Source organism: Oryza sativa, chromosome 1 (assembly GCF_034140825.1).
Source record: "Oryza sativa Japonica Group chromosome 1, ASM3414082v1".
NCBI classification, from domain to species: Eukaryota; Viridiplantae; Streptophyta; class Magnoliopsida; order Poales; family Poaceae; genus Oryza; species Oryza sativa.
Window position 1 is genome coordinate 30088932 of NC_089035.1, and position 15230 is coordinate 30104161.

General features: G+C 48.6%; 3 protein-coding genes across 4 annotated transcripts; 2 read left to right on the forward strand and 1 right to left on the reverse strand.

Annotated features, from left to right (window-relative positions):
* The first annotated feature begins 400 nt into the window (after positions 1-400).
* On the forward strand, positions 401-6290 carry LOC4327826 (WD-40 repeat-containing protein MSI4). 2 transcript variants are annotated; one of them, XM_015766434.3, is made up of 15 exons: positions 401-749; positions 1483-1546; positions 1726-1812; positions 2189-2251; positions 2498-2563; positions 2667-2768; positions 2963-3038; positions 3584-3785; positions 4048-4129; positions 4233-4306; positions 4455-4566; positions 4672-4746; positions 4899-4960; positions 5639-5738; positions 5876-6290. In XM_015766434.3, the coding sequence occupies exons 1-15, from the start codon at positions 439-441 to the stop codon at positions 5975-5977; spliced, it is 1578 nt and encodes a 525-aa protein (XP_015621920.2). In that variant the 5' UTR covers positions 401-438; the 3' UTR covers positions 5978-6290. The 2 variants fall into 2 exon arrangements, with proteins under 2 accessions (XP_015621920.2, XP_015621921.2); XM_015766435.3 differs by having other exon boundaries at positions 2667-2741.
* Positions 6291-7482: 1192 nt separating this feature from the next.
* Positions 7483-8775, forward strand: LOC4327827 (pathogen-associated molecular patterns-induced protein A70). The gene has a single exon (XM_015788677.3). It carries the CDS (start codon positions 7680-7682, stop codon positions 8481-8483), a length of 804 nt encoding a protein of 267 aa, XP_015644163.3. The 5' UTR covers positions 7483-7679; the 3' UTR covers positions 8484-8775.
* A 3597-nt stretch (positions 8776-12372) lies between these two features.
* Positions 12373-14542, reverse strand: LOC4327828 (polyamine oxidase 1-like). Its single transcript, XM_015774628.3, has one exon. The coding sequence runs from the start codon at positions 14253-14255 to the stop codon at positions 12717-12719; it is 1539 nt and encodes a 512-aa protein (XP_015630114.1). The 5' UTR covers positions 14256-14542; the 3' UTR covers positions 12373-12716.
* Between the last annotated feature and the right edge of the window lie 688 nt (positions 14543-15230).

The window sequence follows — 15230 nt, forward strand, 5'->3', positions numbered from 1 at the left end:
AAGATATACTGGTTTAGTTTTTCGGACGTGTTTATATGATAGCTGTGAGTGTATGCCCTGTTCTTTTCTCCAACAACTTTTGGATTAAATTTTGGATACTCGTGGCACGCTTTTCAAACTGTTAAACGATACGTTTCGTGTGAAAAGGTTGTTCTAAAATATCAAATCAATCCGTTTTTTAAGTTTGTAATAATTAAAACTTAATTAATCACACATTATTACCACTCCATTTTGTGTGAAACACTTAATTTTAATCTTCATCTTCATCTTCAGGAGATTCAAACACCACCTTTATTTTCTTAAAAAAACCCAGTTCTATCTAACCGACATTTTACGCCCAGATAGAAATGGGCCTATCCCACACTATTCATCCGTTGGCCCAATACAAATGGGCCCAGCCCACAGCGCCGCATTTGTTTCGACCGCTTCAAGCCTTGGATGCTCTGCTCTGCCCTTGCATTCGGGCACAAGAGGGGTGGCATCTCTGAGCGGGAGCCACGCGCAAGGGTCCAGAGCAAACGCTCCTCATACGACAGAGAGAGCGTGACAGCGCGAGGGGGTTCGGAGGCGGGAGCGGGCGACGGCGGCGGCGGCGGGCGCCAGCGAGCGGCGAAGGGCGCGCTGGAGATGAAGGAGAAGGGGTCGAGGGCGGCGGTGGACGAGCGCTACGCGCAGTGGAAGTCGCTCATCCCGGTGCTCTACGACTGGTTCGCCAACCACAACCTCGTCTGGCCGTCCCTCTCCTGCCGGTAAAATTCCCCGCATCTCCTCCCTTCCTTCCTCCCTTCCGGCGGTTTCCCGCGCGTCTCGTAGCCATCGTCCTCCGTGGAGATCCATTTCGGGCTAGGGTTTTTGGGGGACTGTATCTAGGGTTTTAGGGCGTGGCTCTGCTTCGGTGACTCCAGATCTGTCGCTTGCATGGTGATTTGGCGGGGATGGCAGTGGGGTGAGGATGTCCCGGCCCCGGTTGGGATGTTAGGGTTTTTGGGACGGGGAGGTTTTGTGGGATGCGACTGTTTGTTTGAGTTTGGTGGTGGTGGTGTGTGTGTTTTTTGGGGGGGGGGGGGTGTGGGTCGATTCTTCCGTGTTCATGTAATGCTTGCTGATGCGAGTCTCCCTTCGAGATTTTATGGCTAGTGGGTTGCTGTTCGTCCATTTCTGTCTATATAGTCGATATAATAGGGTCGATTCTTCCGTGTTCATGTAATGCTTGCTGATGCGAGTCTACCTTCGAGATTTTATGGCTACTGGGTTGCTGCTCGTCCATTTTTGTCTATATAGTATATAGTCGATAATATGATTACCTGTTATGTTTTAGAGTTAGATTGTCATGCTTTATCCGTGCCTGTTCTGTGTTGAGTTGTGACATATCATCTTGTAATTCGGTTTAAAGCTGTGCATGTTGGATTCTGTCGTGCTTTTGACCTTCAATAGTGGTTCTGCAACTAACGATTTGATCTTCTCATCATTAATTGTTAACAGGTGGGGACCCCAGTTTGAGAAGGCTACCTACAAGAATCGTCAGCGTCTTTACCTTTCAGAGCAGGCAAGTGCTCCCAAAATAAGTTGTTCTTTTTCTTTCTTTTGCTGTAGGGATGTTTTGAAGCTCAAATTTATGGTGAAGTTTGAATTCAGATATGCAGATGGGTCTTCTTAGCTAGAAAATTTATGTATTCTTAGTTGGATATTAAACTTTAGCATTTGCTAACCATGTGATTGTTGCAGACGGATGGGACTGTCCCTAATACTCTGGTTATTGCAAATTGTGAAGTTGTCAAACCAAGGGTTGCAGCTGCTGAACATATATCTCAGGTTTCCACTTTTTTCAGTGACCCATTTGAGTTTGTAAAATGCAGAATCATGCTACGTTTGAGATGAATGGACATAGCTGGTCCTTTTTGCAGATTTAATTGACCCGAGGTGTCAGCTTCCCATCTTAATGTAATCATTAATCAGAGATGTGGACCTGTAGTACCAACTGATAGTTTACTATGCCTAATCTGTCTTATTAAATTAATAAAAATGTCATAACTCGAACATCTAGATTTGCATGACTTCAGTCTTGTGATAGCGGTGTATGAGACTGCCTTACATTGGCCTTAAAAAGACCTGAATTAGGAATTCCTTGCACTAACTTGAAGTCTGTTTACAATGAAACTGACCGGATGTCTCTTATTTTTTGTTGCAGTTCAATGAGGAAGCACGATCACCTTTTGTAAAGAAGTACAAGACTATAATTCATCCAGGCGAGGTACAAGCTCATTCAATCGTGATTGTTGATTTCTCTTTCCTTAACTTGAGGATCATTGCCTCTGTATGAGATCTTCCATGTTGTGTGGTGCATATATTGGCTATAAACTTTAGTGGTTTAGATGGCTTGCTTTTCTTTTGGAGATAGTGCTTGAGATGTGTCTTTTATTTGTTTAACCCCGTGTCCCCGTCAACATTTATTTAACCCAATCGTTGATGTATTGTTTCTGTTTTACCATGGACACAGGTGAACAGGATTAGGGAGCTTCCGCAGAACAGTAAGATCATTGCCACTCATACCGACAGCCCAGATGTATGCCTAGAACTTTGTAGTGCTGCCCGTTTCTTGTGATCATCAATCCCTAAGCATTTCTGTGATGGATTTGTAGACTGAAGGCTTTTTTGTTCATTTGCAGGTTCTCATTTGGGATGTCGAGGCCCAGCCAAATAGACAAGCTCAACTGGCACAGATGGAGTCTCGTCCTGATTTGGTACCACCTGACTCTCGCCCTGATTTGGTATCTTTTCTTATTTTCATTCTCAACCTATATCATTTTGAGAAGCTGAAATTGCAGCTTCATCTGGTGTATCTGCACACAAGTCCTAAGAAACTGTGTTATGGAATCATAGAATATATTGAAAGGTTTTCATCTTTCATAGTTCGAGTTCCCTTTTCACACTTGTGGCTTAGTAGCTTAAACTGTTTTGACAGATATTAAGAGGACATAAGGATATTGCTGAGTTTGCGCTTGCTATGTGCCCAGCTGAGCCATATGTGTTATCTGGAGGTTAGCAATATTTTGTCTTCTTGTATGTTTAAATCTTTCTAGTTTATACCCCTCACACCTTTTGTATTTATTCACATATTGTTCTGGTGTCAAGACTTTTTTGTGTGCGCATGTGTGTTATCCTTAACAATTACCCCTAAATTATTTTCCGGTTGATATTGTTGACTTTTCATGGTCTTCACCTCTTCAGTGTTCGATTTTGATGTGTGCAAGGGTCCTTGAAGTTGAGAACTGGCTTTGTTTTGTTCTGTTGGATCTTGTACATGTGAGTCAAGATAGGTCCATGCCTAAACTAGCTTGCAGATGGAGGTGACAGCACCATTTTAACGTGCAGAATAACAAAAAGAATAGAGGCCAATCACTAAATTAGGCATATTGATTACTATGTAAACCAGCTGCTAGCTAGCTTGGGTTTGGGCCTAACTTGAATCACTTGCTAAAGTTTATAGACTTGGAAGTTTTGTTGCCAAGTTCAGGGGACACGTTTTTTCTCTCGACTCAATGTGCTGCTGTGATAACTTGGACTTCAATACGAATTGTAATAGGAAAAGACAAATCTGTTGTATGGTGGAGCATCCAAGACCACATATCTGCACTGGGAGATTCCTCGAAAACTGAATCTTCTCCAGGGGCATCAGGAAGCAAGGGAAAAACTGCAAATGATAAGGATAGTCCTAAAGTTGATCCTCGTGGTATCTTTCTTGGCCACGACAGTACTGTTGAAGATGTCCAGTTCTGCCCTTCTAGGTATTGCACCTTCCCCTTCATGTTATTAAATGTTGTCTCTCTAGCATGTGTATATGTTGTTTGGACTATGAGCTTCAGTGGTTTGCATGGCCTAAAGTTTTTGTCTTGGCTAATAGTCGTTCTTTATGATGATAAAACAATAGCAGCTATCATTATTGTGAACATCTGCTGGGAACTTGGAATGCATGCTATATTTTGATATTGTATGATCTATACTTCTATCAATTTATCTTCACAGTTTATTTTTTTTTATTTTTTGAAGTGCACAGGAGTTTTGTAGTGTAGGCGATGATTCTTGTCTTATTCTTTGGGATGCCCGGAGTGGTACAGGCCCAGCTGTTAAGGTGGTGCTCTTCTCCATTTTAAGCAGATTAATGATGCTTTACGTGAAAATGAGCAGCTCAATTCTATGCACCATGTTGAAACTGGTTTATTCTTCATTTCCAGGTTGAGAAAGCTCATGGTGGTGATGTTCATTGTGTTGACTGGAACCTCCATGATGTTAACTATATCTTAACTGGGTATGATGGCATGAAATGTTTCTAAATTCTAAATAATATGTAACATGTTCTTTAGTGTTCATTTGGTACAAGAAGCCGTGGATACACTTCTTGATAGTGGGTTTAGCTATTTACACATTTGAGTAAGATGGTTTCTTTTCGTATTCAGTTCTGCGGATAATTCTGTCCGTATGTGGGACCGGAGAAATCTGGGTTCTGGAGGAGCTGGCATTCCAGTTCACAAATTTGAGGGTCATAAAGCTGCTGTTCTTTGTGTTCAGGCATGTACAGATATTTATTGTTACTATATTTTTTATGCACATTTGGTTACTGTCGTTTATTTTTTTTGTGCCTTTATGCTATAATTCAAACCTTGTGTGTTTCAGTGGTCACCTGACAAGGCATCTGTATTTGGAAGCTCTGCGGAAGACGGCTTCTTAAATGTGTGGGATCATGAGAAGGTATCTTTCTATACAATTCGTTACCATTTCAGTCATCTCTGTCATGGCCCTGCAGAAAGTTTGGAATTGGGATGGGAGTTCATGCTCCATTTGTCCCCTTCATTTCATGTACTTTTTAATAGCTTTAGATTCATAAAATTCTTTTGATGCAGGTTGGAAATAAGAAAAATCCCAACGCACCTGCTGGGCTTTTCTTTCAACATGCTGGTCATAGGTATGCTATCGTATGATGAAATGTAAAATTTTCCTTATGTGTTGTAATATGCGTAACTCAATACCATATTCCTTCAAATGCTTAATACCACATCAGTTGGCTTTTTATTCCTGTCACATTTACGAGACATTCGTTTTTACGACAACTTTAGGTTGCATCACTGTGCATTGCTTTTCTGTTTCTGCAATGAGATATTTTTCCTAAGATATTTTCATTAATTAGTTTTGCAAAATTGAAGATGGGACTTGAATCCTCTTTGAACTGGTGTTTGACTTATGCTGAGAGACACTTGTGCAATTGCAAATTTGAACTTAAGAAGCCTAAGACTTAGAGGGATAAATCTTGATTATGGTGTACTCTGTATCTTAGTTGGTAAGGCCATTATAAAGTCAGCCTGTGCTTTCTCCACCTTTGGAATAACTGTTATGGTTCAGAACAAATGGATAATCAGTACATTTGTAAGTAGATCATATTTCAGTTTTTCAATAGATTTATGCTACAGCATATGCATACAATGTTAGCTCTTTTTAGTTTCCACATGAACTGGGCACTATAATAAATTGAGGGGAAGATGTATTAGATCTTAAGGAATGATACAACTGTTATCAAAGTGATTGCTGTTGATTTTCATTGTATGTATTCCATAAATAACGTATTTTGTGATATTTTTATTGGCAGGGATAAGATTGTAGACTTCCACTGGAATTCTTCGGATCCTTGGACTATTGTGAGTGTGTCTGATGATGGTGAGAGTACTGGTGGAGGTGGAACATTGCAGGTGTGTTTCTTTATTTTTATAGTGCCAGACACAAAATGGGACTGTACTCATATTTCATTGGAATAGTGACTGCTACCATGTTGTCTTTTATCTGATATTATACGTCAGTTGTTCTTATGCATATTTTATTTGTGTAGATATGGCGCATGAGTGACCTGATATACCGTCCAGAAGATGAAGTTCTTGCAGAGCTGGAGAACTTCAAGACTCACTTGGCCAGCTGTGCTCCAAGGAGCTGAATCGTGTGACTATCTGTGTAACCCAGTCCTGTAATAACTCTAGTAGGTTTCTAATTTCTTGTCCATTTAGAATGTTCCTTTCAAATATTGGTTATATCCTCTGGTGCGGAACCCAGGCTTGTACCCTTCAAGTGCTTGTGCGACTCTTTTACCTTACTGTATCGACTCAAATCGGTAAGCTAGTGCAAACACAGCAGAGCAGAATCTCTGTGGGCAGATTATTTGGATGCTAAACATTGTTCTGGAGTCTCGTATTGGACCTAGTTGTATTGTTAGCCTGACTTGGTGACTTAATCAGATGGTTCTTCAGATAGATCTGTCCAATAGTAATGTAGCCTTGAATACGTCTGCTTGGGCTATTCCTTGCTTGTGGTATATCGTTGCACTGGATACCCCAGTGGAAGCAGTTTTCCCGCCTCTAAATCTTGTCGGATTTGAACATTTGGTCCAATGCCGCGTTGTTCTTGAGGTCGTGCGTTGTGCATCTGAGTTCATTGGTATGGTCACAAATCCAAAATATAAGTGTGCTTGAAAGTCATGTTACAACGTCACGTGGGAGCTTTAATTTGGACTATTATCCTGGTTACTCAATTGTCAATCACGGCCGATAATTGCCTCATCACCTCATGTCTCGGATGGATGCATTTAAATTGATGGGAGTCCTGTGCCCGACATGTGCCTATGAATATTATGCTGGGAGCTCATATGCTGCGGGACTTCGTCTCGGCAGCTCTACTGACGTTAATAAGTGCGCGGTTGGTTGAGTCAGGTTGACCTGCTTAGGTTCCGATCTGGCCACTGGATGGATCAGAGCAGGTCTCGCGGCACACCGGCACGTGACGTGAAGCAAGGCGCGCAGAGTCTCGCACCAGGTGGGCTGATATCACTAGCTGGACGGTCAATCCACGTGGTTTGTTCATTGCCTCGGAACGGATGTTCATCCGACTGTGCAGACTTGGTGGTGGCTCACCTGCTTCTCCTGCTCGAGCGTACGTTTCAACGCCAACTCATTGCCGCGGTTGCGTCAAAATGATGAAGCGAAATGTGCTTGACGCATTGTTCATCAGCTCATCGCAGTAGTCGGCAAGAGAAATCTCAGTACTCCAACTCCCCGAAATGCTTGTTCTATAGTCTAGAGTAGTAATCTTGTGATTTGTTCATGACACAACTTGACACGGTTTGGGTTTGCCACAGGAGAAGTTTCTGTTTTGGCAGACTTGAGACGATCAACCACTAAAATACAACAGTAAAGTATTGGATAACGGAGTATTACTAAAATACTAGTACGCTGTACACGGCATTATTTCCCTGGAGATGGAGCACCGTGGCCGGTGCAACCGACGCACGCACGCACGGTGACGCCCCTCCCTGCGTCGCAATGAATTGAGGGCTCATGGGCTTGGGGATCTCCAACCTGTCACGGTGGGTGACGGGGTGGTCGGTCGCGAGCGCACGAGGAGGCCCTCTCATACGCACGCCGTTTCTCCCATCCCCCGCAACTCCGCAAGCATTCCTCCCTCCCATCCACCACCCGCCTCCGCGCGCCGCGTGCCCTCAGCCTCCCTGTATATTTACCACGCACCAGTGCACCACGCCGAGCAGGCCAACGCCCAGCTACACCACGCAGTCACATCCGCCTCAACGCACCAAGCTCTTCCCGTGCACGTGTGGTAGGCAGAACGTGCGCGGCGATCTCGACGAAATGGACGTCGCGGCAGACGCGACAGCTTGGCCGCCGGGGTGGTCGCTGGTCCGCGGCTACTTCTCCCCGGCGACGCTCTTCCTCCTGCTCAACGTGGTCATCGGCACCATCGCGCTCACCTCCCGCGCGTCCCACCGCCGCCGCCAACACCACCACGACGAGCACTACAAGGCACAGCACCACCATGACCACCATGATGAGCCGCAGCGCTGCCATGATCAGTACGCTCCACCGCCACCCGCGCCGCTCGAGCGCACGTCGTCGGTCATGGAGCGGCTGCGCTCCTTCGGCCTCTACCGCTTCCGCTCCGGCGACTTCCCTCCCGAGTACAACCTCTCCGCCGCCGGCGCCAACGCCATCTGCGACGAGAGCGAGAAGCAGCAGGCGCAGTACACCCGGAGCCGGTCGGAGCCTGCTGCTCGGCCCGCGCCGCCGCCGGTGGAGAAGAGAGGCAAGGCGGAGAACGCTGCCGCCGCCGGCGCCGCCAGAGCGAAGGTGGCGGTCAAGAAGTCGTCGAGCTCGGAGGTGAGGAAGCTGGAGCGCGCCCCGGCGCAGGCACAGCGGCAGGTACTGCAAGTGCAACGCGCGCAGCCGCCGCCGCCGAGGGCGCCGGCCCCGGCACCGGCACGCGCCGTGAAGTCGGCGGCGAGGGAGGAGGTGGAGACCGCGCAGGTTGGGCTCGCCACCGCGAGCAGCGTGGACGCGAGGGCGGACGACTTCATCAACAAGTTCCGGGAGCAGCTGCAGCTGCAGCGGCTCAACTCGCTGCTCAACTACAACGAGATGCTCAACCGCGGCACGTAGCTCGATCGCGCGCGCGCGCTCTCAAACCGCGGCGCCGGTGCAGATGCAAAAGGCGGCTCGGCGACCCATGCGTTTAGAGTGGTCACTGTGTACGCGTTGTTTGTAAACGGCAATTAGTTTTCAATTTTGGGTGTTTTTGAAGTTCATTTATCTCGTGTATGTTCGACTCAGGTAGTACTCGAATTTGCCCGACTCGAGAGTCGTGGTAACGAGGCGCCCAGCGTCTGAATCTGTTCCGTGTATAATTCAAAGCGGAAAGTCTAGATTAAAGTCTCACTGAAACAATCAAGTATGGGATGTGTTTGGCAGAACAGCCCGTTCCCCTCTTTTGGTTAAGGCTTCAGAACGTCGTCTTCTATCTGTTTGGGCCCTTTCACCGTTTTCACGTACGCTTGATGTACCTGGGTTCAGAACTCGGATGACTAAAACCGAAAGCAAAAATAAAAGGCTGGACCATCCTCCATAAACTTTGGTAGTGAGTTAGTGGCTGCGGCCAATCGCTGGTTAGGCAGGACAGGAAAGCAGGCGAGACTCGAGAGGAAACTGAAGAGGAAGGTTTTCGTTGGGGTCGGAGTAGAAAACTCCGAATCCCTTGCACCCAGTTCCCTAGCCTATCCAGTTCAACAAACGGCCCAATCGTTCTCATGGTCCAAATAACGGCAGCCCATCTTTCGGGCTGCATTGCTTGTCACCGAAATAACCGGGCCGCATAAATAGCTTGGATTGGGATAATCGTTCAGCTACAGGCAGAGTGCAGTTTCTCATAAATCGCGGGTAAACGGAAGCCGGAGGAGCTCCGGCGGATGAGGCGGCGGGGAACAGATGCTGCGACCTGCTGGCTGCTGCTATCTGGTGACCCATGGAAGCGATCCAACTCGGACTAATCTTGATACGGGTCCAGAGCTTTTCCATGTCCCGGCTTGGTCGACGCGAGCTTTTGCCACGGAAAGGAGTTGTACGAGCTGTTGGATGAACGGTTTGTGTTGCGTAGGACATTTTTTTTCCAAACAGGGAGCTGTATCATATATCATCATTCACCAGCGTGAGCGCGACTAGTAACCAAGGCCCGCTCCGGCTGCTTGCATGCAAATTCAGTGTACCTGTTCGGATTTGTCCTTTAGAACCAAATTGAAACGATCATTATCGTCTCTCGGTTTCCACTTCGAATCTTCAACACGAGCTTGCTCAATTGTATGGTTCGTGACTAGTACGATCGATGAACATCCAGTCACGAACGCATCTGACATACGGTTCAAATTCGCATCTACTCGCCGGGCCGGCGAAAGCCGGCAGAGTTTTATTAAGAAAGGGAGAGTATATAGTGCAAGGCACAGATTACAACTTAATTAGTTAGCCACATCTCTGTCCGAAACAACACAATTCGCATCTCTACTCGATCGAGTATATATGGTATGGGCTCGTCTGAATAATTGTTGAAATCTCTACCAACTATACAGTGGCTGCTGAGTGCTGACGTCCTCGTTCTCATATTTCCGGTACCAATCTCGCCGTGGCGACAGCAAGCAAATTAGCAAAAGACCATCGTCCTTGATCAACTCCGGCGGTAGGTACGGGCCTGCGGCCAATTCAGGGAGGCGAGACTCGAGAGGAATCGTAGGCTAGGCAGTCAGACGAGAGAAAGCTCGGAAATATGGTTTTGGCGGAGTTCGGAGAATAAAACTCCGAACCCCCTGGAACCATACCAATTGTTGTTCCTAACCTCCATTGGTTGTCTCTGATATAACTGCACCGGCATAAAAAGCCTATAATGCTATCAAGGATGGTAATTCCGGCACATCTCGATCGCCTGGATTGGATCAGTACAGACGGTTCAATTCCCAGACCCTAGAGTCTCACTATGGTGCTCTCTACTACTACTACTGGTAGTAGAAAAAAACTCATCGGTTGATCTCATTTGATCAAAGGATTTAAATCTATTTGTACTACCACCCAATTAGCGGTAGAAGAAATGTGGAGAGATATTATTGTAAAAAGAAAATGTGAAGGGGTATAATTGTTATTTAGTAGCGATGGACATTTTCTCTCTTTTTTAAGCTTTTTCGATGGAATATGACCGATGCCAGTGGAATGGATGACCACAAATTGATCTAGATGAAATGTAAATGACAAAAATTACCCCTAATCACTCTATTGGTAAATTACTAATTTATCCTTAATAACAAACGGTTCAGATCATTTCTACTTGCAGTATAATACTAGCATAATATAATTTTATTTTGTTTCAGTAGCATGTTTGCCTAAACTATCCTGGAAACGGAATGCAGTCACTATGGGGCTAGCTCTATCAGCTAGTACTGATTTGGACCAAAGACCTGAAGGTAGTATTTTTAAGCAGATTCAGGAGGTGTATAATCAGTTTGATTCTTGTTCAATCTCGGTCTACACAAGATCATGTCACAAGGTAGCAGATTGTTTTGCTGCTTTATGGTGTTAATGTGCTGCCGGTTAACGCACGGGAGTTCTGGTGCAATACACACCAAAGATTTGTAACGGTCCAAGTAGTTAATTGAAGCCTCATTTCAAAAAAGAAAGAAAGAAAGAAGTTTGCCTAAAAGATCTTAGAGAAAGAAAAAGGAACTCATCCGAGGAGAAAAACTTGACCAGGAGGCTCAATGAAATGAGTGATACAATGTGGGAGAAATTGGCGGCTCACCGATTCGTTAAAAAAAATATGGGAGAAATATCGTAATCACGGCATCACCTTTTCTATCTTGCTGTCTTTCTTTGCATTGGATCTTACACCACTAGAAGGCAAAGTAGTCAAGAAAGGAGGTCACGCATTCCCTTCTTTCTCATAAACAAACAAACATCTCTTTTTGTGCAGGAGTATATTTTTGTTTATGTTTCATCTTCCATCTGGACTAACATAAATTTGCTGGACCAATGGTCGGTAGGCCTCGAAGGCTAGACATGCATAATTGCATATCAAGATCTGGATCTTATTAGCAAAGTGACGAAAGATCAGATCAGTCCAAGATCTTCCCCTGTCATCTGCTTTCTGCGTCGCAACAGATTTCCTGTATTATTAATCGAACCAATGCATGCTTCCTGCATCGTCGCAGAATGTGATTCGAAGCAAAGTTATGGCTGTCATGGATTGGTCAATCAAGGGAAAGGAGATGGCTGTCGTCGAACCTTTGGCCGGCCCTTCCCCGGACCAACTGCAGCAGCCGAATCAAATTGCTGTCATTCATGCACTACAAGTAGTACTAGGCACTACTGCTGGTGTAGGGTATCTCGTACTGTTTTGTGCCATGTTGATGTTCCTAGAATTTCATCTTCTGATCAAGTATAGATAGCAGGAATCTTGCAGAAAATTCTCCGCAATTTCATAATTAACAAACAGCCCAAATCTTTGCAGGAACTAGTAGTAATCTGGATAGCTTCTTGCATCCACATTATTTGCAGCTTATAGATTATTCGATCATGAGCAACACTGGAGCCTGCACAGCCTGAAGCCCGAACAGATCGAACATTGTGTCATCGAGTATCGATCTCAGCCTGTGGAATCATGAAACTTCATCCAGGCAGAACAAATCTAGCGTGTTAATTAGGTGTACTCGTTTGCATCTTATCCCCTTCAAGAGAATAAGACTAACATTATGTCACTCGACTAATGTTTGGTTATTACTTATTAGTGTTAGTAACGTCACCGATATCGACGTGCAAGAAATTGTCTTGTTAAGCCATAGGTCCGGCCAAAGGTGGTTCAATCGAGTACTATAGACTACTAGTACGATAGACAGCTCTTGGGGAGGACGGAGGATACTCTGTCAAATGTCAATGGAGGGATGATCCATGTTACTATGTCGTGGTCTTACAACTCACCGGTTTGACACGTGTCAGAAACAGACAAAGGAGATGACAATGAGCAAGCAACGCTCAATGTTGCCATCGTGTCTTCTGGCGCCAAATGACGCCGTAATACGGCGGGAAATTTCAAAGTAGACACTGTTTTGCTGAACTCACCAGTCTCCCTAGACCAATACGGACATGGATTGACAATTTCTCTCGATTCCCGAAGAGGTGAAGAGAGAACACGTTTTACACATGTACTAGAAGAACACATCACCTCCTCATATCTCAATTTTATCTCCATACCTGAAGCAACATGGATCGCCAAACCGGCAAATTAAGCCATATCCAACCACGTGAATCACACCATTGTTTGAGATGAGCAACGCAAATCGTGATCACAAGGGAAAAAAATTGCTACGTGGTGTGATTCGCTCCGCCGCGGTAGTGTTGCAGCAGCCGGTTAGCCTCGCGCACGCCGCTCAGGTACGCGGCGTGCGTCGTTGAGTAGTGCGTGCGGTGCGTCGCCTCGCCGGCGAACAGCAGCCGCGGCGACGGCGGCCGCTCGTCGGCGGCGGCGTCTGGCCCACGTGGCAGCGGTTCGGCCATGCGATCGAGGTCGTCGCCGCTCGATCCGACGGCCACGTAGCTGTATGACCCGAGGAAGAGCGGGTCCGTGGCCCACCCGCTCCGCTTGATCCTCCTCACCCTCCACCGTGGCGCCGCCGGGAGGAAGGAGTCCAGCGTGGCGTGGGCCCCGCGGATGACGTCGTCGTCGGGGAGGGACTCGAGGTGCGCCGCCTCCCGGCCGGCGAACCACGCCAGCGCCACGGTGGAGCCCGCGTGGACGGGGCAGATCGACTCCGTGCCGCGCATCCACCACGGGATCTTGGACACGTGTCCCCGGAACGCCATGTGCAGGAACGGGAAGCCCGCCGCCGCCGGCTGCACGCCGGCGACGTCCTCCGGTTCCGATGGCGCCACGGCCTCCACCTCCATGAACAGCTTGTTCACGACGCCGAAGCCGAGGCGCGCGACGGCCTCGCGCTTGAAAGGCGGGAGCGGCGGGTCGAAGGCGATGGCGGCCGCGCCAACGCCGGCGGTGTCCTTGTTGCCGAGGCTGGCCTTGAGGACGCCCAGCGAGACCGTGAGGATGACGTGGTCGGCGGTGAGCGGCGGCGCGCCATCCGCGAAGTGGAGGCGGACAGGGGTTCCGCCCCACTTGAGACGGCGGAGACGGAGTCCGAGGCGGACGGTGCCGGGCGGGAGCGCAGCGGCGAGGCGCTCGACCACGCGGGAGTAGCCGCCGGGAATCGTGACGTGTTCGCCGGGGAAGTCGCGGTACTCGCCCTCGGCGGTGAGGTCGAGGTCGCCGAGGTCGTCGGCGGAGGTGTCGGTCCGCTCCCGGTTGATGTGCATGGCGAGCAGCGCCTCGTCCACCTCCTCAAGCTCCTTGCCGCCGCCGCCGCCGCCGCCGGCAGACCGCGCCGCCTGGTACGCCCGTAGGCCACGGCGCAGGTACTCCTCCACGCCGCCTCCACCACCAGCCTCGCCGGCGCGCGCGGCCTCCATCATGCCCCTGTACAGCTCCTCGATCGGGCCAGCCACCGTGTCCGCGTCGACGACCTCGCCGCCCTCTGCGACGGTCAGCACGCGGTCGGGGAAGCCGTCCATGCGCTCGTACGGGAGACCACGACCCTCCTCCTCCCCGAGCGCGCCGGCGTCGCGCGCCAGAGCGTACACGGGGCTCCCGACGACGCCCTGCACCCACGTGGCGCCCATCTCGACCCGGTGGCCGGCGAACTCGGACGTGAGGATCCGGCCGCCGACTCGGTCGCCGGCCTCCACCACCGCCACCTCGAACCTGTCCCCGCCCGCGCCGCACAGCCGGTGCGCCGCCGCGAGGCCCGATATCCCCGCGCCCACCACCACAACCCTCGGCTTCTTCGCCACCATCGCGAACGAAACCGCGCGCACGGGTGTGCGGCTACGCCTTCTTCGTCGTAGCAAAACCCAACCGCCTGCGCGCGTCGATGCAGCCAGAGCCAACCAACACTCCAGCTGTTATAAACGAGGAGCAGACAGAAGAGTGGAGCAACGCAAGCAAGTTGACACTTGACATAGCTTAGGTGCGCAACAGCCAACAGCGCAAGCAACGTGACGGTCCGGCTGCATTTGAGCGCAAAGTGTCGTGTTAGCGCGCGCGTCGCGCACGAGTCGTGGCGTACGTTCGTGCGCGCGCGCGGTTGGGCCATGGAATCGGATGCGGTTGTGTTGATTTCGAATGGGATCTTCATTCTTAAGCTGCTGCGAATCTGCGAGTTGTGGTTTCCTGATTAGTGACTGCTACGGCGGATAGCAATCCGCATACCGGCCGGTTTCTCTGTTAAAATGCTCAATGATGCATGGTTACGTTAGACACACATGCACCGGGGCCCTGTGGCGGCTTTAATTTCGTCCTAGTTGAGTCGCCGTGTACCGAGCCGGGCACCGCCGCTCGTGCAACCACGACTCCACGAATCCATGGTTGGTTGGCGACCGGGCGGCCGGCTGGATGATCCTAGCGGACTCGCGGTAATCGAGCTACAATGTGCAGGTGCATAGTGAAGACCTGCTGTTTAGATCCAGTGACACAAGGACCGAAGGACGGACGGTTTGTCTACTTGTCTTCGTCATGGTCATGCATGCTTACTTTCTCATCGACGTCTAGACTTGCGTACGCCAGCTATAAAAGACTCAGCCTCCGAGGCTCCGAGCCTTCGGTCATGTTTAAACTTGCTAAGCTACGGAGTGGAGTCCTCCGTATATATGTAGACTGTTCTTACATCTTGTACGACATGAGTAAATCTGCTGCCAATTATTAAGAACATGTCTTATTCTTCACATGTCACCACAGAACAAATTACTCCTACTTACTGTAAGGACTAAATC